The following is a 25763-nucleotide window of genomic DNA, read 5'->3' as shown; positions in this document are numbered from 1 at the left end:
CAACGTGGAGTTCTAATTAATGCGCACAGGCTGTGGTAACTTTTGGTAAGGAGGGAAAATGGTGTCAGGGACTAAACTAACTTCAGCAGGTACTGTCGAGTGTATATTATATATTTATTCAATGCAATACTCTTCCCTTTGCCTCCCTTTTCCCTCCTTTCTTCAGGTGGTGTTCTCTCACTCCTTGATGAGCCAGAAAAGGACATTCAGATATTTGCTCTCTCAAGGCTCAATGATTTAGTGGACGAATTTTGGCCTGAGATATCTGACGCCATTGTTAAAATGTAATAAAATTAATTATTGTGATTGTAGATGAAGTAGTCGTGATGATCTTTGTTACTTTATATAATTTATTATTTTACATGCGTAGTGAGTCTCTGTATGAAAATGTCCAGTTTCCACAGAGAGAATTATCAGCTCTCGTTGCTTCAAAGGTACACAAACAATGCAACACTTAATATCATTAGTATAATTGCTACCGACGTCATTGAAACTGAATCACACATTTGAGTGTACATTCTTGTTTTTATAGGTCTATTATCATTTGGGATCATTACAAGATTCTTTATTATTTGCTCTCAATGCTGGCTCTATGTTTGACGTGACCGGAACATCTGAATACACAGAGACCATAATATGTGAGTTGTATCTCTCATCATTTACAACCTGTCAGTACATGTACATGTAGTACTACATTAGTAAATGTGACCATGGGACACATGTATAGTTAAGAGCTTCTTCCAAAAAAAAAATGAAAAAAATAAAACCAAAATAAAATTTTGTTTATGTAATCATTTTGATTATGTAATTATTTTGATGCATACCAATTCCTTTAATTATGTAATTTTATATTTATTATCATTAATTAATTTCCTTTCTCCCTCTCTCTCTCTCTCTCCCCCTCTCTCTCATTAGCTAAGTGTATTGATCATTATACTCATTTGCGTGTTGAGAATTATGATAATCCTAACAGTCCAGAGAAGGACATTGACCCCAGGCTAGAGTCTATTGTTAATAGAATGTTTGAAAAGTGTTTTGGCGATGGACACTATCACCAGGCAGCTGGTATTGCCTTTGAAACAAGGAGGATTGATATACTGGAGAGGGCCATATTAGAAGCAGTAGGATATCAATTATCAATTATGATTTGTATTATTATTAATTATTATTTTATTGGTTATTTTTCTATTTTTAGAAAGACTGTAAGCAGATGCTGTCGTATTGCCTAAACATAGCAATGTCGTTACTTAATAGCAAGAGATTCCAAACTACTGTAAGTTATATGCTATGTGAATGATTATAATTAATGGTATTTCTTTATTTATTTGTTTATTAATTGTTTCAGGTTTTAAAGGTTTTAGTTAATATATATTCTAATCTCAAGAGCCCAGACTACATAAATATATGCCAGGTATGCCTGTATTACATTTTAGGTAATAGCGATATGTTACTAAAAATAGCCATATGTTACAAAAAATAGCCATATGTTGCTAAAAATAGCCATATGTTACTAAAAGTAGCCATATGTTGCTAAAAATAGCCATATGTTGCTAAAAATAGCCATGTTACTAAAAATAGCCAATGTTGCTAAAAATAGCCATGTTACTAAAAATAGCCATATGTTGCTAAAAATAGCCATATGTTACTAAAAATAGTCATATATTACTAAAAATAGCCATATGTTGCTAAAAATAGCCATGTTACTAAAATAGCCATATGTTGCTAAAAATAGCTATGTTACTAAAAATAGCCACATGTTGCTAAAATAGCCATATGTTACTAAAAATAGTCGTATATTACTAAAAATAGCTGTCACTAAAATTGGTCTTATAATAGTGTTATATATTTCTTGATGACCCGGAACCAACTGCTCAAATACTCGAGAGGCTCTGTCGCGGCTCTAGTGATGACTTCCTGGTTGCCTGTCAAATCAGTTTTGATCTTTACGAGAGTTCCAGTCAAAAGTACCTGAGGGGTGTGGTCAGTGCCGCCCGAGCAGCATCAAAGCAGGAACCAGTAAAGCAGGAACATGCAGAATCCAATCCAAGGTATAGACATTGAAACATGTTCGTGTACAAGTATAGCCTGAAATATTGGTTGAAGTTTAACTTTGGGAAAAATTTGTAATTGGTGGAGTTTTATATTGGGGATAAAGCTACCATCATGTGTCATTGAGCATGAAGCAAAATGGTTGATTTTTATTGATTTATTTTGCTCATTGCATGTTACAACAGCCAACAGTAATCCCCAGCTACAGTATATGGTATTATTTTTAATTATATTTTTTTATATTTTTTCATTATTAGTGAAGAGGTGGAGCCAATGGACATTGAAGGGCCCCCTCCTCCAGCAACTGACAGTAGCAATAAAACTGAGAGCACTAGTAAAAGTACTAATAATGATACTACTGATAATGGGACTACTAGCAAAGATGCAGCTGCTGATACTAATACTGAGACTGCTCCTTCAACTGATGGGGAAAAGGCACCCGATACAAAAGTACTATCATGCGTACATGTACATGTAATAGTATATTTATTGTATTTAGGAGAATGAATCTACTGATAAAGTTAAAGAGAAAAAAGATGAAGTGGTAGAAGAAGAATGGGTGACCCGTCTCAAGACTGTCTGTAATGTTTTAAAGGGCGAAAACACAGTGAATCTTCACCAGGAGTTCCTTATTCGTAATAATCACTCCGACCTGCAAATACTTAAAAACACTAAAGTATGATAAATATGTATATTCATTTCTTTACTCCTTTTTTTCTTATCTTATTTTTCCTCTCTCTTCATAGGAAGCTGGTCGTAATTCCATTACCCACAATGCTACAGTAATAGCCAATGGTTTCATGCACTATGGTACCACTAGTGACGTCTTCTTGCGTGAGAATCTTGACTGGTTGAAGCGTGCCTCTAACTGGGGCAAGTTCCTAGCCACTGCTAGTCTTGGAGTCATACATTACGTAGGATATATTGATGTTTAAATTTTGTTGTTGTTGTTGTTGTTATTATTATTATTATTATTTATTGTTATCATTATTATTTATTTCCTGCAATTAATACTACCATTAATAAAGTTTTTCCTAGGGTTTTGGCATTGTGCTCAGCACCTTGTCAGTGGATTTTTTAATGATTCTTTAAAATTTGACAAATACCAGTACAGGGTATTTTGTCAAAATTGAAAAGGAGAGAATTCACCATTTTTAAATAATTTTTTGATGCATATACATGTACTTATGTTGTCTAGAAAGTTTGATTTGATTCTGATCAAAATTAAATTTTTTACAAATTTTTTAATTTACTCAAAAATTAGGCCAAAGACGGTCTTTGGTCAAATTTTGCTATAAATGAAAATAATTATTTTTCATTTTTATAATTTTTCCTGTTTGCTTAGCAACTTTGAGTTAAAATATAATTTTAAAAGTTGCCCCACACCTACTGTATTTAGCCCTTTTAGCATGCTTTGCAGGAATAAATTATTATTATCAGCATTATTAATTATTCCATTTTTAGGGACACGAGAAATTGGCTCTAAATCTTTTAAGTTCCTATCTCCCAAAGGACTCTCCAGGGAGTCCTTACCAAGAAGGAGGAGCTTTGTATGCCTTAGGTATACTTTATTATTATTATTATTATTATTAATGGCAGGATTAATTATTATTATTATTATTATTAATGGCAGGGTTAATTATTATTGTTATTATTATTTATGGCAGGGTTAATTTATGCAAATCATGGTCAGAAAATGATAGAATATTTTACTAAGGAACTACGTGTCAATCAGAATGAAGTAATAATAATAATAATAATAATATTAATTAATACTCTGTTGTACTATATACTGTATGCATTCTATAGATAGTAAAGCATGGTGGTTGTCTGGGGTTAGGTCTTGCAGCAATGGGCACTGCTGATCAAGGTTAGCCACATATATACATGTATACTGCATTTCCTTAAATAAAAGCCCGGGCGTCTATTTCTTAGAATGGTATTTGGACCTCGAAAAAATTTAAAAAATAAAATAAAACTAAAGCCAACAGCGGGATTCAAACCAGTGACCTCACACGCATGACTTCAGGAGCCTAAAGAAGTATCTACAAGGCTTTTACCCCGGCATTTATTTGCATCCAGCTTTATTTAAGGATATATGGTACACATGTACAGTATATGTACATGTTCCTTATAGCTCCAAATTTTTTAGTCAAAAATTTATTGAATTTTTCAAGAATTTTTTTGCTTGGTGAAATTTTTTGCTTTATGTTGGATTTACATGTGATAATCGTGACGGAAATTTCATCAACAAAAATTAATTTTAACAAGAAATTGAGATCTTCACAAAATTTTTGACTGACGAAAATTCGGAGCTGTACAGTACATGTACATGTGCATGTACATGTACATGTACATGCACATGTACATGTACATGTACATGTATTCATTTTTTAAAATTAAATTAATGTGTACAGTCTATTTATTGCAGTTGTAACTTGTAATTAATATTGTAATCCCACTCTCCCCTCGTCATTATATTCATGTGCAGATGTGTATCAGCTATTGAAGGATAATTTGAGTCAAGATGATGCAGTTGTTGGAGAAGCTGCCGGAGTTGGTATGGGTCTAGTTATGTTAGGGACCTGCTCTGAAACGGCAATCAAAGATATGATTGAGGTATGAGCTAGCCTATATTGTATTATATTTATTCATCTCATTGTATTTATTATTGGGGTTCCCACAATTCATGCTAAGTGAGCTAATAAGCATGCTTCTTGAACTGACAAGCCTTATAGCGTATGGAGCAACTTTAAAAATTCATAAAAAATCCAAATTTGATTGGAATCAGCTCAAACCTTCTACACAGCATGAGAACATGTAGATGTATCAGAAAAAATTATAAAAATGGAGTATTCTCTCCTAGCCATTTTTGATGAAATTTGGCCAACGACCAAAGGCTATAGCCTTTGGTCGCTGGCCCAATTTTTGAGCAACTTTAAAAATTCATAAAAAATCCAAATTTGATTGGAATCAGCTCAAACCTTCTACACAGCATGAGAACATGTAGATGTATCAGAAAAAATTATAAAAATGGATTATTCTCTCCTGCCATTTTTGACAAAATTTGGCCAATGACCAAAGGCTATTGCCTTTGGTCGTTGGCCCAATTTTTGAGCAACTTTTAAGATCCATAAAAAATTCAATTTTTATCAGAATGAGCTCAAACTTTCTACACAACACGAGAACATGCATATGTATCAGGAAATATTATAAAAATGGAAAATTCACTAAAGCCATTTTTGGCGAAATACCCTGTATATAGTACAGGGTATGGTCTTTGGCCCAGTTTTCCAGCAAACTACTGACAAGAAGCTGAGTACTATGCCAATTAAATCATGTGGGAAATCCTGCTTTATTATTATTCTTTATTATTAGTTTAATTGTTTTAGATGTACTGTATATTGTATTCTCTCCTAGTATGCTTCAGAAACGCAGCATGAGAAGATACAAAGAGGCTTATCTCTAGGGATTGCTATGGTATATAGCTATAACATAAGTACATGTATATTTATCAAAATGTAATGACGTGGATAATTTTCTCATAGCCATTTTTTATGAAATATCCTTTAGTATTAGACTGTTAGTACATGGTCTTTGCCCAAATTTTAGAGCAAAGTTGAAATTTATGTGCATAAAAAATCCCAAAATTTCTACACAACATAAGAACATACATTATTGCTATTGCATTCTTTATTGTTTATTGAATTATTTTATTTATTTCATGCAGCTATTCTATGGACAACTTGAGCAGGCCAATACTGCAATTGAACAACTCTGCCACCATAAGGTATGATATAATACATGTACATGTACATATGAATTGGATAAAAATGATCTTAATTACATGCACTAAAAATATAATTTTTACGAAGTGTAAGTGCATGGCTTTTTTGCAAGGTTACTTACATGTATGTACTTTAATAGTATTAGTTGGTTCTTTTCAGAAATTGGCATATCTTTTGGGCACCAATGATAACTCTAAAATCATGCATATACATGTAGCCATGACACCATCCTTTAGGTCTATTTTCACTTCAAAGCTTTACGGTTTGTCTGTAAAACTTAAGGAACGCATATTTGTTAGTTTGTTTATTTATTGGTGGAGGGGAATTTGTTATTGCAAGGAGGCCTCACCAGAGATTGGTATATTGATGTGGTCACATGTCAGTGTAACCTTATATTAAAGACAAAATGTGATCCATCCACACACACAGCGACCACTATAATATAATATTATTGTGTTATACTTAACTGGTAACTTAAGATCCAATTAAAACCAAATGTGTGAATCTATTTTTAATGCAGTTCTCAGTTCTCACGATAGTAATTGTGAGCCTTTATTTGCTGTTTTATTGTCCTAGGATCCTTTGTTAAGGAGAGCCGGTATCTTTACTGTTGCAATGGCTTATTGTGGAACAGGCGATACCACTGCTGTTAAAAGGCTACTTCATGTTGCTGTAAGTATTCAGAGTTTTACTGAGTTTTACTGGGTTTTACTGGTATGCAACGACAGGTCAGTGATGTTGACAGTGATGTAAGAAGGTCTGCTGTTACTAGCATTGGCTTCATTCTATTCAGGTCAGTTTACCTTCACACAATACGACTAGCTTTCACGTGACATAATGATTAACATAGGAATCCAGAGCAGTGTCCTAGTGTAGTCTCATTACTGGCTGAGAGTTTCAATCCTCACATGAGGTGTGGGGCTGCTCTAGCTCTTGGTATTGCTTGTGCAGCCAGTGGTAACAAGGTGATCTTATTATTACACACACACACACACACATGTACATGCATGTACATGCATGTACACGTATAATTAGATTAATTAATTCTAATTGTTGTGTGATGTGCGTGTTTATAACTTGATTTGATTAATTTCTTTTCAATTAATAGGAAGCACTGGCAATCCTTGAACCAATGTTTAATGACTCCGTCCCTTTTGTGCAGCAGGTATGTGTACACTTCACATGCATGTATAATGTACATGTACATGTACATACACTTCACGTACAGTAGTTCATATACATGCATGCATTAAAACCACCTCTCATGTATCTGTCACACAAATATTTATTCAGAAGAACAGAGGGATTAGTGCCAATTAGTTATGTCCTGACATTGTTAAGTAACAATAATTCTAATTGGACCTTTTCCCTCTCATTTCGTGCATGCATGCACATCTGCATGCATGCACATCTGCATGCATGCACGTCTGCATGCATGCACGTCTGCATGCATGCACATCTGCATGCATGCACGTAGTGTCATGTGTCTTTTGTGAAAAGGAAGGTGATCACATAGCTATATTTGGTTAAAAGTCTGTAAGGATCTCATTTATTTATGAATAAAGCAATCCTTGTGTCATGCTTGACGTTTTATTCCCAGACTAATTTGTTGCCGTCATGCCATTTGGTTTAAAGAATGATATTTGTTGCATGTTACATTTTTCACACACCTCCATGCCCCCCACTGACTCTCCTTCTAATATTTGGTATGCTTTGTTCCCACTCTCTCTTTTATCTCTCTTTTCCTCCCCCCTCTTTTTCTCATTATCCCTTTATCTCTCCCTAACTCCTCTCTCTCTCTCTCCCTCCTCTCTCTCTCTCTCTCCCTCCTTCTTTTTCTCCCTCCCCCTCTCTCTCCCTCTTTTTCTCATTTTCTCTCTATCTCTCCCTCCCTCCTCTCATCCCTCCTTCTCTCTCCCTCTATCTCTCCCTCCCTCCTTCTCTCTCTCTCTCTCTCATTAAAGGGTGCTTTGGTTGCATCAGCTATGGTCCTCATACAACACAATGACAGCATGTCTAAGAATAACAAAGTCACAGAGATCAGGAAGGCTTATGCCAGGATTATCGGTGATAGACTTGAGGACTCTGTCGCTAAATTTGGTGCCATCTTAGCCCAAGGGATAATAGATGCAGGTATAGGATACTGTATTTATGATATGTATACATGTACATACATATGCAATGTACATACATGTACATGGTTGTCAGGGTTCTGCCTACAAAAAAATTAGAGGTGGTTGGAGACTAATAATGTTCCTTTTAAATGTATGTACACCATACTAGTAGACTACAATATCATGCTTTATGTACGGTTATTATGGTTGGTCTAAGTGATGAACTGGTTGGTTCATTTGTTGAGGTGGTTGTCCCAGGCAGAACTATGGGTTGTTTATTATTGGGAATATAGTATGGTGATAATATGATTAAAAATCATGCGTGTACATTTTATTAGTATAAATGTTAATGTACAGTGGTACACCTATAGTTTTAGCCACTATATACTGTATTATAATAATAGTCACATTTGTACTATCAACTTGTGTTCTCTAGTCCCCCTGCCCTCTAATGTGTGTGGTAATAGTATATCTTCTTTCCTCATCAGTTTGGCTTTTTTTGTCTTCAAGTGTTTGTTTATGTACTGAATATTTTAAATTTCATGCCGTACGTTATACTATAGTATAGCAATTATTATTTCATTTTGTTTTTAATTTGGTGGTCACATTGAATTCTTAGAAATGTTTTGCCAGTGATGACGCCAGGAAGGCATTCCATAGCCCGGCCAATCGTGTATGCCAGCGATAATTGGGATTTCACTAGCAGCTGTGCTTTAGTTCAATGTCAGCCTACGTGTATACTAGCAGCTGATACATGGCCTGCAGCTGTACGTTATTAAGATTAGGAGTTAATGAGGTGAAGATGGTATGCCTGTCTGTCTCAGTCAGGTGTCAGGGTTCATGGTCTCAGGTCATGTACTGTATTATTATTATAGGCTTTCCTGAATCCTATGCACATGCTTTACATGCATGCAACCACAGAGGGAGTATTTTAATGGAATCTGAAAGCATCTAGCTGATTCTGATAAAGAGAACTGGAAATATGCCAAACAATGTGATACAGATTAGGAGAAATGTACATGTACATTGGAATTTGTAGTAATAATGAACTTGTACTGAAAAATGTGAAAAGGTAGTTTGGCAATTGTGCCACATGGGGGAATCATGGTGTATGGTCATGTGTTCTTTCATCCAGTAAGTATAGTACCTACATGATCATTGTTACTATTATGAAATACGGAGGTCTTGAGGCGTGCAATTGTTGTTGCTGTTATTTCAGGATGAATTCATTTGTGTGTGAGACCAGAGATTTAAGTCATCATATGCTGTACAGTGAGGACACTCTGAAGTGTTTGTGACGTAAAATAGGACGAGTCTTGTGCAATGTTTAAGCAAACAATTTCAGAGGATTACATTGTTCCCATTTCTAATGACTACAGTGTCTATTGCTTAGAACCACAGTTCCTCTAGCAGTCTCCACTGACTCACACTGACCCCAGGCACATGTTCTCTAGTGTCAGTTATTTTAGTGCTAAGTAGTACCTGGTGAATAATTGCCTAGTGTTTATGGCCCATTATCACTGTTGATAATTGAACAGTTTTTACTATCAGGATCAATTGGCCCGTGTTTGTTATGCATAAGACATACTGATAGTTGACGTCATTATAAACAGAGCATCAGTTTCACTGTACTGTTACTACTAGGGCACGTTGCAGTGTTAAGCAGTGTATAATTGTTGTACCAGTGCGTGACATATCTGAGTCGCATTACTCATGACGTTTTCCTTTATTTGAGTCTTGTTTGTGATTTCTAGCTATTAGTTATTCAACCACCCCCTACCCTACATTCCTCAGCAATGTAAAATCAGACTTTGTATGCACACACATACACACACAGAGGGCATGCATTCACATAGTCTGGGATTGTGAAATTAGCCTAATTATGTTGATGGATCGCTATAGAGACAAGTGGAGAGGGAAAGAATGTGAACAGGGGTTAGTCCTTCTGTCTGTTGGCCTCTAGATGCGTAGTTCTGGCGCCGTGTGACATATGTTAGTTCCGTAAAGTCTCGCCCCTACTACTACTCATGTGTATTATTTAGTATAGACGCATTGGTTATACCTCTGATTATACTAATGTTAACATATAAACATGAATGTACGCTTAGTTCTGACGGCCTGGTTGATCCGCTAATATTTTGACTGGGAGTATATTACTCTAATTATTACAGAATCACACTAAATTCATTGTAGTACTGTTAGTGCGTCACTATGGACTATATACTTATATCATCAGTGACACATAGCAATAGAGTATTTTATGTGTACCGTATAGCACTTTACTTTGAAGGAGCAAAACTTTTGTTGTTTTCACAAATTAGCTGCAGCCGTGAAGTTAAAGCTCCATTAAATATTCAAAAGCATGGTGCTAACATTGCTAATCTGCAAAAGTTATTTCTGGGAAAAATTAATTTTTTATAATTTGCTCAACTTTTGAAAATAAAAAATAATAAAATAATAAAGTGCTATATGATGTCCTTTTATTAATTAGGTGGGCGTAATGTCACTCTGGCTTTGCAGTCTCGTACTGGACACACTCAGCTACGGACTGTCATCGGTTTGCTGGTTTTCTCTCAGTTTTGGTTCTGGTTCCCGTTTACTCACTTCTTGTCTCTTGCTTTCACACCGACTGCCGTCATTGGATTAAACGCACAATTAAAAGTATTAGATTCGTACCTCTTTTTGTGTGTGTATGCTCACATTGGTTTGTGTATAATTATGTAGATGCCAAAGATACAATTTAAGTCTAATGCTCGTCCCTCTCAATACGCCTATGTACCTAACCTTGAGAAGGAGAAGGAGAAAGAAAGGGGCAAGGTATTGCATGTAGCATACATGCTTTGTTTTCATGTACATATACACACATACTCACTCTGCTATTTTGAAGCTCATTCCTTACACGTACATGTAGATGCATTTGTTTTTGTCTTTTTGTGTGTGTGTGTGTGTGTGTGTAGGTAGCCACTGCTGTGTTATCAGTGACAGCTAAAAAGGCAAAGAGTAAAGCTAAGAAATCACAAGCTGACACTTCGAGTGAAGAAATGACGTCAGATGGAGGAGGAGGAGGAGGAGGGACAGGAGGAGAAGCAGGAGGAGAGGGAGAAACAGGAGGAGGAGGATCGGCTGTAGAATTGATGGAAGTCGTAAGTATATAGCATGTGTGTGTGTGTATATGTATTGGATACATGTTAGGATCAGGAAGGAGATAAGGATAAGGATTCTGCTCCTCCTCCAAAGGACGAATCAGCCAAAGAGAAGAAACCAGAGCCACTCTTTGAGATGCTGTCTAACCCAGCTAGAGTCCTACCACAACAGGTAGCATTAGGCTAATGCCAACATACCACAGTTATGTACACTGTATGGTTTTACTAATGGAAATGTATTATTATTGATATCTATTGGTTCTGTTGACGTGAATGTTAAAAGGTGAACAATAGGTGAACAATAGGTGAACAATAGGTGAACAATAGGTGTGGGGCATGTTTAGGTCACGATATTCTATATATGTTTTTTTTGCTATTCAAAGCCACTAATTAATGGACATGTACAGTGTGTGTTTGGTGGCCTGTGGGTTAATGTTGTGTCTGTTGTAGAGTGCTCATTCCAATAAAACGGCACCATTGTTTAATTAATGGACATGTCTGTGTGGGGTTTGCTAAGACTGAATATGATATACATGTATTTAGTCATCATAAATAAACACTCAGTTTAAATTGCTTAGAAACACCTGGTCCTGTCTAATGGTATGTTACTGACCATTCCATTAGCCAGCAGTGTAAGTGTTGTATGATCTGCTACTCTCTTCTTGGAACCTGTACTTGACAGAATAATTAGCTCAAACACTCTATATAGCAATCAGGCATCTGCATTTATGTACATTATATATATATATATATATATATATTCTAGATATTAGGAATGTAATAAAGTTGTGGTTTTTTATTACATTTTCTGTGTAAAAAGTTTGAGCTGATTCTGACTTCAATTTTTTTAGCTATGGCCATTTTAAGAAACAGGCCAATTTTTGAAAAATACCCTGTACTATAGCCCATGCTTTTTCCGAAAAAATGGCTCCGAAATCACCCCTAATTTTTATTACATTTTCTGATACATATTGATGTATTTATGCTATGTAGAAAGTTTGAGTCGATTCTGATTTTAATTTTTTGAGTTATGACCATTTTTTTTAATGCCAAATTTTTGAAAAATACCTAAGGCTATAGCCCATGGTTTTTTCCAAAAAATGGCTCCAAAATCACTCGTATTTTTTATTTCATTTTCTGATACAGATTGATGTCCTTATGCTGTGTAGAAAGTTTGAGGTGATTCCGACTTCAATTTTTCAAGTTACGGCCATTTTAAAAAAACACTAAAATTCTGAAAAATACCCAAGGCTATAGTCCATGGTTTTTTCCAAAAAATGGCTCTGAAATCACCCCAAATTTTTATTACATTTTCTGATACATATTGATGTCCTTATGCTATGTAGAAATTTTGGGTCTACTGAGTAATCGCTGTCTAAATAAAAACTAAGACATTATTAATCGTCATAGTGGAGTTGATTTTAAAACATGTGTAGCTATGTACATCTACATTCAGGAATTCTGTTATGTTTTAATGTGTAGGGGTAAGAGCCAGTATCACGTATCCATGATACATGGATTCACATGGCATTGAGATGTAGTCACATTCGCTTGATTAATTTTAAGATTGTGGTTTATGCATAGCGGGCTAATTCTGTAATTCATTAAAGCATTCTTCAAAAAACCACTAAATACTTACATGTACTTCTTTTTTATATTATTACTCGTAAAATAAATAAATTATGTAACGTATATAATGCTATAATCCAAGCTTTATGTACATTATGTCACGCACATGTTATGTCTAAGTTTATTGTGATGATTAATTATGAACTGGTTGTGTCTCTTTTTTTCCCTCCAGCTAAAAGTCCTCTCTTTGGAAACCAGCACACATTACAAGCCAATAAAACCCGTAAGTGCACGCATACACACAATAAAGACAACAGATAAAACTTAAAGGTAATAGATACTACTGCTCCTATTTCCTTGTGGCATATGCCAAACCACTCTGGTTCATATGCATGTACTTGCATATATGCCCCACAGATATATTTGATGACACACAAATGCACTCACTGATGATGAACATACTGCTAAGTTGAACCACTGATTGCAAGTCCTACCACACACAAATCCTTGTACATACAAGCATTAGCTAATCATATAGTCCCACTATGTAGCTAGCTTGTACTATCTCTGTCAGCTAATTCACTTTATGTGTGTAATGTATTGTGTGTGTGTATTGCAAGCTGATTGTAAGGAGAGAGGGAATCGTCGTCACAGTCCGTGACTTGATTACAAAAAACATTCAACTGCCAAGTTAATAATAATTTCTGTTTCTCCCTTGTACTTTACCCCTTTCTCTCCTCTCCCCCACTCTAATCTCATTGCATTGCACATTACATGGACCAATTGTTGTTATACTGACCAATATGCATGCAATCATTGCCTGTGACATACCTCTTAACCTTTAGCTACTCCCTCACCTCCTCCTCCTCCTCACTCCCTTTCTCTCCCCCTCTCACTTTAAACCGCACGTTGTACCAATCATTGAAAATGAAGCATATCTAGCAATCTTTCTATTTTTGGTTTTAATTATCCATTTCTGGTTTTACTGGTTAATGCAATCAGAGCCCTACGCAGTGCGGCATGCCAGCTTGTTAAAGTCTACTTATTTCATCCAAAATTGAACCTCCTGTTTACTCTATCAAGTTCTTGGTTAATGCATGCTTAGTGGTTTTTGCCTTGTGTAGTGGGGATTATCTTACATGTAATTCGCAAAGAATTTTCGAATGTATTGCCATCGAAATTGAAGCACGCTTTGTTCGCTGCATAATTTATTTTTTCTTAGGTACACCCAATGCCAACTTTACCTCAAAGAAAGATGCGGTTTCATGTATCACCAGCCCATAAAACATAATTTTGTCGATATTTCATTTTTAGCGTTATTATGCAACGTTGCTCAGAAACGGTCTCTATTTGTTTAGCTGTGGCTTTGGATTAAGAATCTTGTGGCCTTTCCGCATGACCAATCTAGCATGTGGGTGGCAATAACAAAATTAGCAATCCACGTAGGACGTTCTTATCCTCCACCGCTTTGGAAACCATGGATATAATTGATCCTTGATTGGAGTGGTCACATTTTTACTAAGAGGTGATGTATGGTGGCTATCCTTGTTTACTCTGGTTTCCTCACTATTGGTTGTAGCTATCATAATAGCTGAATTTGATGTCAGTCAAGCCTGGCGTATTTTGAATATTTACCAGCTGCCCCGTCTGGCATAAGTCACTTTTATATAATTATTTAATTGTCACTCCTCTCTGTCTCCAACACTTACTCCTTTTATCTATAGTAAAACTAATAGTACTTATCCATTGTCTGGAATTATAGCACATACATGTATATGTACATGCATGGACTGCATTATCTGCATATGCTTCCTTCTCCTGCATTTATCGGTTGCATGTCTTTCTCTCACTCCCTCTTGCTTCCTCCTTTTTCTCTATTATTATTATGCTTGGAATGAGCCTATGTCATTCCTGTGGTTAGAGGATTACCATGACAATATAATACACCAGTATGGGTAGGTAGGGGTACATGATCAGGTGTGAATGAATGCTTGTGGAGGCATATTGAATAATATTCGCACCCTACCCTCTAACAATGCTTGTATGCACAAGTCATATTGTTGTACACGTGCCTCTCCCAATCTGTTCTCCTTGGCCATTGCCCAGTTACTCCTCTCATAGGTTTGTCTGGTGGCGTGATCCAGCGTCAGTCGATGGTCATTGACCTTCTCTTTGCGTCGTTAAGCACCACTGGTCTATTGTTAAAACTTTTAGGGTGGGAGAGAAAGGGGGAGAGAGAACGAGAATTTATGTAATGACCGATGTCTGATATATTGATATAAATACACACACACACACACACACACACACACACATTGAGATTATTGGCACATTAATACAGTATTGTTGCTCTACACTATTTTTGTAACCATGTGGTTTGAACAATCGAACACCTGGAATGTATTGTTCATTAATTATACACTTTGCTGGGTCTGGATTGCTGTGGAGTGAGGTAGTTTTAATGATGGGAAATGATTTGGCATTTCATTCATTTAGCTCAAGTCCACTTCCAGCTGATGGTTCTCATTCCTATCTCTCTCTTACCACATGATTCTCGTTTCCTCATCGCACATTACATGCATACCCTTAAAAGGCAAGGTATAGTGACATTACGCAAAATCGAAATGTCCTTAAAAGACAAAATGAATTGACTATAGCTTGTGCAATAAACAGGAAGGATGTATGTACATGTACATGCATGTAATTGTGTTTGGTTGATTTAGTTGGAAACAGGTCGTGCACCCTATTCTCATATGACAGTATTGCACACCTACATTATGAAAACACTCTTGAATAGTGATGGTATAGTACATCGCTCAATTGAATTAGTAACTCTGTTTGTTTGCCATTGCAATAACATCTCTCCCCCCCCCTCTCTTTTTCTCTTGTTTGGTGATTTGCTTGTTTTTATGTTAAGGAAAGTCTGTTTCACCATTATTAATACGTATATTTTGTATTGTGTGTCTTCTTATGTGTGTTGGAATTCAAAAAACTTGTTTTATTGTTTAAATTCCAGCTGCAGTTACTGATGTTCCAGAGTAATCTTATATGTTTTCACACATGACAGATATGCTTTCTCTCCCCCACTTCCCCCCTCTCTTTCTCTCTCTCTCCTTCCTCCAAGACTCATGTGACACTAAAGTGGTTACTGGTACAGTACTTTTTAGGTGAAGGGATGGCCTAAGGGGGAGGTAAGGAGATGGCTCCTTGATCTTTTTCCCAAGCGTAGGAGATCAAAAATTTATTTATTTTTGCCACTGCTTGTGAGCTAACAAGTTTTGAATTGCCAGTTTAGTGTTAAAGAATCAACTCTCCTTTAAATTAAAATGGGCTGTTTCCTCCATATTTCACCTACTTTTAATGTTATGTCTTGATAATCCTGTGCATCTTTGCCACTCAAGTGTGTATCCTCCTCTTATTCCATTACACTTTAAAGCTCGCGACGTGATGTGCTTTTCTTTTTACATATTGCTCAAATAACCCTCGATATTGTATCCTAGCTTTGTATACACAATAACACTTGACTGGTTTGTTTGTGATGCCGAAAAGAAATGCACGTATACACTCAGCTATGCAACACTATTATAGTACAATGCAATGGTCTACTCACTCTACACATGCTTGAACCTATTGGATAGTTTGATGCATATAGAGTCAGTGTCTTGTATGTAATATATCCTGCATGTATGTTTAGTGTATTTTTACTACTCCCTCTCTCTCTCTCTCTCTCTCTGCTTACAATCCAGACTCACTAATTGGATTGGGAGACAATGACTGATTATCATATCTCATCTCCCACTCTTACATGTACATCATTCATTGCTGTATATACAATGCAACTGCGTAGCATGTCTGATATGTATGCGTTGGTGTGTTGCATTTACATGTAAATATTATTATTATTCCCTCCAGCAAATGCTCGTGTATAAATAAATAAATGTTATTTTGTTCCCTGAAGCCACGTTCTGTTTAAACAAAGGCATGCACTATGAGCATAAATAATATAATTATTATTATTTATTTTTTCTAAACCAACTATGTGTTGTCAGACATATGTTGGGAGACACCGCAGGTTCTATTGACACACGCTCTTTGGTTTTGTTTATTTGTTTGGTGTGGGAGACATTGGAACACTCCTTGATTTATTAGGAGTATTGCCCCTCCCTGCTGACCCCTCTCTTTCATATTTACATTGTTTCTGCCCTACATGTCTCTATATCCTCATTTCTTTTCCTATGTCTCTCCCCCTCTATCCCCTTCTCTCTATTTGTTTCCCCCATCTCTCTCTCTATATATGTATTCCCCCTTCTCTCTCTATATATATGTATTCCCCCTTCTCTCTCTATCCCCATTCCTTGTCCCTTTCTCCACAGGTTAGTAGTGGTGGCATATTATTACTCAAGTATACTGACACGAGTGAGGAAGAACTCATTGAGCCTTTGAAAGGTTAATAGTTTTTAATAACCTACTTCCACTTTTCTTTTACATATCCGTACATCAATGCCCAGACGTGCTATGACACATGCTTAGGATGCTTTCTAGTTAATGAGACATTTCCCACGTTCACAAGTGGACATGTAAAGTGTACATGTACTTGTAATAGTCTCGTATGACTCCCACGACTGTCTCTGTCATTCCCTTTCTGCCGGGTATATTTATTTATTATCCTCTCGCTTCCTTCCCCCTCCTCTCTCTTTCTCTCCCTTCCCCTCTCTCTCCTTTCCTCTTTCTCTCTTTTTTTGTTTCTCAGTTGTATTAGATGATGAAAGCGAGGAGCCTCCGCCTCCTGAACCTTTTGAATATATTGAAGCTGAAACTGACGATGAGAACTAAAATAGACGTCCAATTATGACCACTACTATTGTTATTATTATTATTATTATTATCATTATTATTGTTATTAATATTATTATCATGTGTGTGTTAATCACACAAAAAGAACCTGTTTGCTTATTCGAGAGGACATTGTTGTCATGTGACATGAGTACATCATGGGTCTGTTGTTGTGTGATTTAATCCCCTTCAGTATAATGATGAGAAAATAAACATTTGATAGGAAGGATTTGCCCAAAACAATAATAATGATTGTAATATGCATGTTTTGTGTAAACTAAAATAATTTTCTATTTATAGCCTATGACAGCTAATTTGAAAATAGCCCCAGGGCTACAGGGTGTAGTATTTGGTAGTACATGTATGATATACATGTCAATGTTGTGTACTATGTAGCACCATTCAAGCATAAAATAGCTAGGTAAACATTCCTACTATATAAATGAGAGTGATTGCTCCCATAGAATCACAATCTGAACCAGTTATCAGCTGACACAAGAAGGATTATTATAAAGGAAGGACCTCTAGTCTCTCTCTCTCTCTCTCTTCATAGCAACATTATCACAGTGTATATGCAATAATGTCCTCTTCAATGCTAAGCTCTATAAGCTTATTGGCTGCTCTTCTCTCCCTCACTGCAGCAAGTAGTAACTTTGGTGTATACAACAGTAAGGGCACATGCATGCACTAACTCCATGCAGTATCTATGGCTCTACTAACTTTTGCCATAGCAATAATTGCATCATTAATCATTTGTTTTTATAGGTACAGTAAAGCCTATCTGGGTCCCTGGGTTCAAGTCTTGCAACTACAGAGACCAAACATTCGAGATTGGTGAAAAATTCAATCCTTCCATTACTGTGAATGAGAAATTGGTCAAAAACACCTGCTCAATCTGCACCTGCCAGCCAGTAAGTAGTGCATTGCATGCACCTAGAGCTAGCTAGCTAGATCTACTACATACCAAACACTGTGCATAGAATGGTACATTCCAATTGTGAAGTTTAGCATTACATCACAGTATAGTAGTTTAATGTAGTTATTATATAATTACGTATTCATAGCTCCATAACTGTGAATATATTTAATGCCCAATGGCATAAAAGCGTGCTTATAGCAGAAAAGAGAGTAAAGTAAGAAAAGAGGTCACAGAATGAAGCTGCTTGCATTAGTGATATTTTCATTCATTTTTCTTGCTGTCAAAATTAATTCTACTCCAATCAATTCTCAACAGACATCACTGGTCCAGTGCACACAAGTTATTTGCCCAAAACTGAATTGCTCCAATTATATCAAACTGCCAGGAGAATGCTGCAGTCGTTGTATAAATGGTAAGGCTACCCCATTACTTTATGGTACATTTTTATTCCCATTTTTTCTAGTTACACTGGGTGATGATGATCATCAATGTGTTGTAGATAATGTGACTTATGAACATGGAGATATTTTTCATCCAGTACACAGAAATGATGGGTCTAACCCCTACTGTATGAGCTGTCAATGCAATGTAAGCTATTATGCTGTACTTCAACTCATTTTATCATTTTGTTTTAGAATGGTACTGCTCAATGCCAAGATGTTAAGTCAAGTTGTCCAGAGCCAGTTGGTTGTTCAGAGGAAAATCAATTTGTTCCAGATGGTCATTGTTGCAAAACATGCCGGCTTCGTAAGTATTATCATTTATAACGCTTTTAATCATTTCCCTTTTTATTTTCTATGCCACTTGCAGCCAATACTGAAAAAGGAGGTATGTCATTTAAATAATCATGCTGTTTGATATTATCCATTTCTTCTATCTTAGAATGCTTCGATGCATTTAATAATATTCGTCAAAAGAATGAAACCTGGTCACCAGAACTAAATGGGATAATTTTGTGCAGCACTACATGCCAATGCAAAGTGAGTTCAACAATAAATTTCATTACGCATTGTCCCCTTAAACTTGACCCAACAGCTAATGATTGCATTGTTTTCATTATGCAGGATTCAAAGATTAGAGCTGTTTGCTTAGAGAGACAATGCCCTGTTCCACCTGCATGCAAACCAGGTGAATTCCCTCGCACTGTTAACTGCTGTCCCACTTGCTCATGTAAGTCCTTGCTACTGACAAACATGCACACCTGTATTGCTGTAAAACAGCAAAAATATTGCTCTCATGTACATTTCTTGATGCATTACTCTACTGTAACTTCCTTTAGTTGATAACACTGCTCCTCCTCCTGCACTCAGTGGATCCGGACCTACTCCTCCTCCCTGCAACGGCACTAAATATACTCATAAGGTATACTTGTGTCACGATGATACTGGAATGGCAATAGAAGACACTAGAAACAACACTGTACAGTTCTACAATTGGATAAATGCTGGAGTAAAGAATATACAATACATGACATCGGATGAATTCAATAACAGCCCTTGTGCAAAGAAGAGTGTTGGAATGGCTTTACAAAGTAATAAAAATAAATATCATTACATTACTTATATTATACAAATAGGAAGAGTCAATGGGTTGACTGCTAGGGAAAGCAAGGTCAAAAAGATTAACAATTGCAAGATTCATTGTGCTAAAATGGTTGTTGACATGCTGAGACCAGTGCAAAATTGTGGCATGCAATAATATCAATTAAACAAATGATGATGTCCGCTATCAAAAATAACTGATTGTAAATTATCATTATTATCATTATTATTATTATTATTATTATTATTATTGTTTATGATTATGATTATTAATACAATATGAGACACTTAACCTAAGTTTTGGCTTCATAATATTTACCTTAATCAATCTCTCTTTAACTTATTTTTGATTTATTTAAATGATACAAAATTGCTTAAGCAATCAATTGTCCAGTTATCTTGCTTGAGCGCTTGGCTAAGAGTGAATGGGCCTTGCTTTGTCCTACATAATGACTTCATGCAAGCAACAGTCTTGGAAGCGATGCCAATATCATAAATCAAAGACCGCACATATGTACCAGCAGAACAGGATAAAACAATGCCGAACTCTGGAGGCGAAAACATTTGCAGCTTGATTTGATAAATACAGATAGGTCTCCTCTTACTACTCATGTCAACGGTTTCTCCTTTTCTGGCTAAGTTGGATGCACGCTGGCCTTTGATCTTAAGAGCGGAATAAACAGGTGGTGTTTGTAGTGTTTCACCCTCAAATGATCTAACCACTCTCTGTAATGACTCTTGGGTGACATGATCGTACGTTGATGTTTTTATCTCACTTCCTGTTGCATCATAAGTTGTTGTAGTTTTACCTAAAATACCAATTGCACTATATTCCTTAGACCCAGAGAGAAATGAAGAGAGATGCTTGCAATCTTCACCAACACCCACCACTAAAACACCTTCAGCCTCTTTATCTAACGTCCCACCATGACCCACCTTAAATTTAGATTTAGTTCTGGGTGCTTTGTTTCGAGGAAGAGCTGATATTCCACTTACTCCTAATAGTATAGAACGTATTGTATCACAAACTTCAAATGATGTTATTCCTGAGGGCTTGTATATAGGAATAATACCCCTCATCTATAATCAGAGCATTCAGAGTTGTCTCAGCTTGTCTGCCACGCCTATGTAGATAGATCAATCAAAGGTGGGGCTTGTAAATGCAATGTCAAGTGAGGGATGAATGTCTTGTATTATAATAATGTTCATTATAGCTATTATTCAGGTCCTACTGGCTATCGTGAAGATTCCAGTGGTCAAGATACATTTGGTCCTTCTTTGCCACCCACAATAGTAAATAAATGCACGTTGATTTTAGACACAATTTAAATTAAAGTAATGAAATGGCTTCAAAAACTTCCAATATTATTTGAGTTTTCAATGCTTATGCATGATGCCCTTATGCAATTCTGATGATATCGTGTCAGTTTTTTTTCAAATAGATGTTCAAATTTTTACGTTATGAGCCAAGTCCAAGAAATTAGCAAAATAACTTAATAATTATCTTTTCCTTCATTGTTATAGAAAGACAACTGCAGTGATGTATTTGGTCCTTCATTGCCAAGAGACATGATTGGTCCTTCACTACCAACAAGTGATACATTCGGCCCTTCACTACCAAAGGATCTGGTTGGTCCTTCATTGCCAAAAGAAGTCATTGGTCCTTCACTACCAACAAGTGATACGTTTGGCCCTTCACTACCAAAGGATCTAGTTGGTCCTAAAAGTGACACATTCGGCCCTTCATTACCACCAGGTCATACCTATGGTCAAAGTGACACATTTGGTCCATTGCCACCTGATGAAAGTGGTCATACAACTAGTAGCTGTAAGATGTAAACACCTGTGTTGTGTATGTGTTTACTGTCTAATATGCATGATATGCGTGTTGTTTGTGTGTCTCGTGTACATCTGCCACTATGATAAGTATGTATGTGATGTGTGGGTTTGTTGTAATAACACACAGACTTTAATTAATGTCTTGTAATATCCTCCAGCACCTTCTCTTAATCAGGAAGATGACTTAGTTGGACCTTTGCCACCTCAACCAAACACCAGTCTCGATGAGGTTAGGTACAAATTGAGTGGTCAGTTACATAATGCACCTGGGTATACCTGTTGTCTTAAAATGCTGCATAGAGTGACTGTGAAAACGAGTTTGACAAATTGGGAAACCTGATAACCTCTAGTAATACACGTAATTCCCACAGTCATGTTACTTTACTATACATAGCCCACAGTGCATCAATCTCTGTTCTGTTATGTAGCTATTTGTTTGCATACTAGGCTGATTAAATTAGGAAATGACATTACATTATTTAAATGGTGAATGAATTGGCCCTTATGGGCAACTCCAATTTGTATTTCCTTCCTAAAGAAGCTCAGTAATCTTTTAATCAATAAACAGTGTTAACTCCTCTGTATTTACCTCAAGAAATCCATCTATTACTGTTGTTAGTGAACATTGTGAGTATTGATTTACCATCTTAATGAAGTGCATGATCTACAGAAGTATAAAGTTACAATCGGAATCTATGATGCTGGGTTTATATTTCTGCTCAATTCGATATGCAGGAGTCCGAGAAAAGTACAAGGAAACAAGAAATTGAAGCCAGAGCTAATCAAATGAGAAGCAAATTAAAATCAAAGGTCAGAAAGTAAACCAACACATGTTGATATTGTATGAATGAATGATGTATTGTGTGTACATTAGTCATGAAATAATGTGTTTGCTTGCTTGTCTTTGTATGTTTGTCAATGTTGTCACTCTAATCCACACACAATGTAATCAGAATTGTTTTCATTATGCATCAATCGTACACACACTTATGTTTCCCCTTCACTATGAGATTAGGATCAGTAGATTATCAACGTCATCCTTTGTATTCCTAAATAGCTCCTTGTTTTCACTATCATCATGTCATGCATATACAATGCATACCGCATGTTCTTTATTGTTTCTGAAGAGTGGGAAATTCTCTTGTGACTTATTCACATTGTACAACTTATTATATAATATTAGCTGTATAATTAGCTTTGTTGGTCAAACCATCATTGCATATCATTGCATAATGTTGTTGTTATTGTTGATTTGGTTTTCTCCCTTTTAGAACATCCCATCTCAGCCAGTCAGAGAAGAATGGATGCTTGAACTCCCTCCAGAAATAAACCCAAATGGTAATATAATCATAATAATTATAGCCATCATGCACCCTCTGTCACAATGTCTATATTGGTGCATTAGATTGTCTCACTTATATGTATGTCATCATAGCAACAGCTCTGAGCATGACTTCAAGAAAATTTCGGACAAAATATTCAGAAACCGGAGACAGGTCAGTTTGGACAGACACTCCGGCGGAGAAAGCCAGAAAAGCTGCGGTAGGTCATATTACAGTCTGCGTCACGTACACTCTGCATCTATGGTTACTGAAGCCAATCATCTCCATTATTATTGCTTGTATAGCATTACACACAAAACTCTCATGTCGCGCCAGTTCCCTCAGGCTAGACTCACCTGATGAATGTGGTTCCTAAAAGAGTCATTAAAAGCTTTTGCTTGCGCTCATTTGTACAGGTGTCTATCATCATGTTACTATGCCCATTAGCAGCATGATGTTTGATAAATATATCAGTCACTTTAAGAATGCATGGGTTTTGCTGCCAAGGTTATTATCTTTCATGTGGTCCATTGACTTGTTTAGTAGAGTAGTGTTGCCACTCAAAGCAGTCCTGTTATAGCCTACAGGCATTCTCTTGTTCTTAGTTATGAATGCATGTGATAAAGGAATGTGTTTCCTTTGGTTACAGAAAGGTCCACTTTTAAGGATTTAGCTTGCACAGGCTTGCCATCACATCAAATAAACTGGCAATAGACCACTTGCTTGTAGTGAATTTAAAAAATATAATATCTAAAAATAGTTTAATAGATGATAAAATACAATTTAGTCAAAAATTAATTTTTATATTGAGTGCACTACTAATGTAGTAGAATCATAAATCTTTTCTGATGGACTATATAGTATATGGCAACTTTAAAAATTCTTTAAAAATTTTAAATTGATCGGAATCAGGTCAAACTTTTTACACAACATGAAGACATGTATATGTATCAGTAAAAATTATTAAAATGGAGAATTCTCTTCTTTTCATTTTTAGAAAAATTTGGCCAAAGTCTCTGTACTTGTAGTACAGGGACTTTGACCCTAATTTTTGAGCTATTTAAAAAAAATTTTTTAATTTGATTTTCATCGAAATCAGCTCAAATTTTGTACACTGCATGAAAATGTGTATAATGTATCAGAAAAAAATTATAAAAATGGAGAATTCACTTCTAACAATTTTTGGTGAAATTCCCTGTACTAAGTACATGGTATTTTGAGCAACTTAAATTATAATTACAATTATAGGAAGAGAGACAGAAAATGAAGAAAAAAGAGGAGGAGATCGATTCAATTTCAAAAAGAGATCAAAAGCTAGCAGAAGAAATTGACCAATACAATGTATACAATAATAATTATACATCATCATCATAAATAAGTATTTATTAGAAAAGAAATAGGGGAGAGTCACTGGTTGATTTGCACAGAAAAAGGAAAGCAGAAGTATGACAATAGTGAATCAGAACATGCATGATTACTTGTAGTAAATTGTTACACATTCTTACATAATATATATAATAGCATTAATATAATGTGAACTTAATATTGGCATACTCTTATGCAATTACATGTACAGCTAACCCTTAATGTCAGGTGTACACAAACCACTTGTGTATAAACATACCAATCTATAAACAGACTAATGAAATGTAACTCTATTACATTCTTTCTCTCTCTCTTCTCCTTTTCAAAGGAGCTCCAGGGAAGTTCAACTGATACTAATAAGTACATGAGGCGACCGTTTGATCGTGATATCGATTTGCAGCTGCCACAGAACATTATGACCGAAACAAAACGCAAGTCACTCATAAAAGACTCGGCCAAATCTCTGGATAGTAAATTCGCTCATGGGAAAAGACATTTTTTGTAACTTAACAATAATAATAATAATAACTGTCAGTGTTGTCAAGTGAATAAAAACAATGCAATATAAGTATCATAATTATTATCATTATTAGTGTACTGATGAATGAATTATTTTATGAAATATTCTTGTGGCTCTCTCAATGTTTTCCGAGCACTTTTAAAAATAGAAATAAATATCTCCACTTCAAGTCTGCTTAGATGCAACTCATTGAGTGCAACACCTGGTGTCTGGTTGCTAGGAGGAGGACTGCCGTCGCCAGGCAACTTTGTTTGATCACTAGGCGATGGCATGCTCTCGAATATTTCATTGGAATACGAGGAATAGACAGGATTCAAAATAATTACTACTACCTCATCTTGCTCTTCTAATTCTTTCTTTGCGATACAGTGGTAGTGGGTTATGTTGAATTTGTGGAGTAACGTTGAGTTGTTGGTGTCAATGACATAGAGTGAGTGAGTGGTTAAGCAAAAGATTGAGGACTGGTACTCTTGATTGAGTGACTTAAATGAGCCGTGAAATATAGTGAACGGCTGGCAGACACTATCAGGTATAACATCAAGCAAAACACTACAAAAGAGAGGGAGAATAGTTTTTCTACAGTGAATACAATATCTATTGCAACATGCAATGTGTGATTTCTGATTCAACATAACAAGGTATGAATATGCAGTTTTTAAAGCCAATTTTGGAAGAACTTTCTACATGGCACAATTGCATTGAAGGACATAATGTGTCAGAAGATGCACAAGTATTAAGAATTTATACAATTAAATGACTTA

General features: G+C 35.9%; 5 protein-coding genes across 6 annotated transcripts in view; 3 read left to right on the top strand and 2 right to left on the bottom strand.

The window, feature by feature from the left end:
• The first annotated feature begins 11 nt into the window (after positions 1-11).
• On the top strand, positions 12-17626 carry LOC100632477 (26S proteasome non-ATPase regulatory subunit 1-like). Its single transcript, XM_019994908.1, has 29 exons — positions 12-89; positions 167-284; positions 371-434; positions 533-638; positions 916-1121; positions 1196-1273; positions 1346-1411; positions 1837-2048; positions 2307-2499; positions 2549-2725; positions 2796-2963; positions 3514-3610; positions 3717-3790; positions 3859-3919; positions 4541-4668; positions 5470-5529; positions 5780-5839; positions 6414-6509; positions 6566-6630; positions 6688-6802; positions 6946-7002; positions 7802-7970; positions 10443-10612; positions 10676-10768; positions 10909-11094; positions 11144-11266; positions 12896-12946; positions 17037-17109; positions 17414-17626. The coding sequence occupies exons 1-29, from the start codon at positions 59-61 to the stop codon at positions 17494-17496; spliced, it is 3180 nt and encodes a 1059-aa protein (XP_019850467.1). The 5' UTR covers positions 12-58; the 3' UTR covers positions 17497-17626.
• The window catches only part of LOC100632227 (vacuolar protein sorting-associated protein 13B-like), a 33580-nt gene continuing 20771 nt past the window's right edge, over positions 12955-25763 (bottom strand). The window contains exons 32-33 of the mRNA XM_019994902.1: positions 22724-22728; positions 12955-16382 (exon numbers count right to left, since the gene is read on the bottom strand). Coding sequence (XP_019850461.1) covers positions 16368-16382; positions 22724-22728 — 20 coding nt within the window. The 3' untranslated portion in view covers positions 12955-16367. The remainder of the gene's footprint in view (positions 16383-22723; positions 22729-25763) is intronic.
• LOC109581137 (kielin/chordin-like protein) lies at positions 17967-20299 on the top strand. The gene is made up of 10 exons (XM_019994947.1): positions 17967-18164; positions 18262-18407; positions 18731-18827; positions 18879-19003; positions 19051-19162; positions 19226-19243; positions 19298-19395; positions 19480-19585; positions 19695-19946; positions 19992-20299. Exons 1-10 carry the CDS (start codon positions 18077-18079, stop codon positions 20111-20113), a joined length of 1164 nt encoding a protein of 387 aa, XP_019850506.1. The 5' UTR covers positions 17967-18076; the 3' UTR covers positions 20114-20299.
• Positions 20134-21084, bottom strand: LOC100632353 (probable tRNA pseudouridine synthase 1). The gene has a single exon (XM_003382624.3). It carries the CDS (start codon positions 21034-21036, stop codon positions 20308-20310), a length of 729 nt encoding a protein of 242 aa, XP_003382672.1. The 5' UTR covers positions 21037-21084; the 3' UTR covers positions 20134-20307.
• LOC105312307 (GPALPP motifs-containing protein 1-like) lies at positions 21079-25157 on the top strand. 2 transcript variants are annotated; one of them, XM_011404855.2, is made up of 10 exons: positions 21079-21128; positions 21182-21249; positions 21481-21784; positions 21954-22024; positions 22531-22605; positions 23067-23133; positions 23231-23337; positions 24366-24458; positions 24507-24560; positions 24811-25157. In XM_011404855.2, the coding sequence occupies exons 1-10, from the start codon at positions 21122-21124 to the stop codon at positions 24985-24987; spliced, it is 1023 nt and encodes a 340-aa protein (XP_011403157.1). In that variant the 5' UTR covers positions 21079-21121; the 3' UTR covers positions 24988-25157. The 2 variants fall into 2 exon arrangements, with proteins under 2 accessions (XP_011403157.1, XP_019850538.1); XM_019994979.1 differs by having other exon boundaries at positions 24507-24571; positions 24811-24852.

This window comes from Amphimedon queenslandica, unplaced genomic scaffold (genome assembly GCF_000090795.2).
Source record: "Amphimedon queenslandica unplaced genomic scaffold, v1.1 AMPQUscaffold_13520, whole genome shotgun sequence".
In the NCBI taxonomy this organism is placed as follows: domain Eukaryota; kingdom Metazoa; phylum Porifera; class Demospongiae; order Haplosclerida; family Niphatidae; genus Amphimedon; species Amphimedon queenslandica.
The sequence above is the reverse complement of the archived record's forward strand: the minus strand, read 5'-3'. Positions and strand labels throughout refer to the sequence as shown.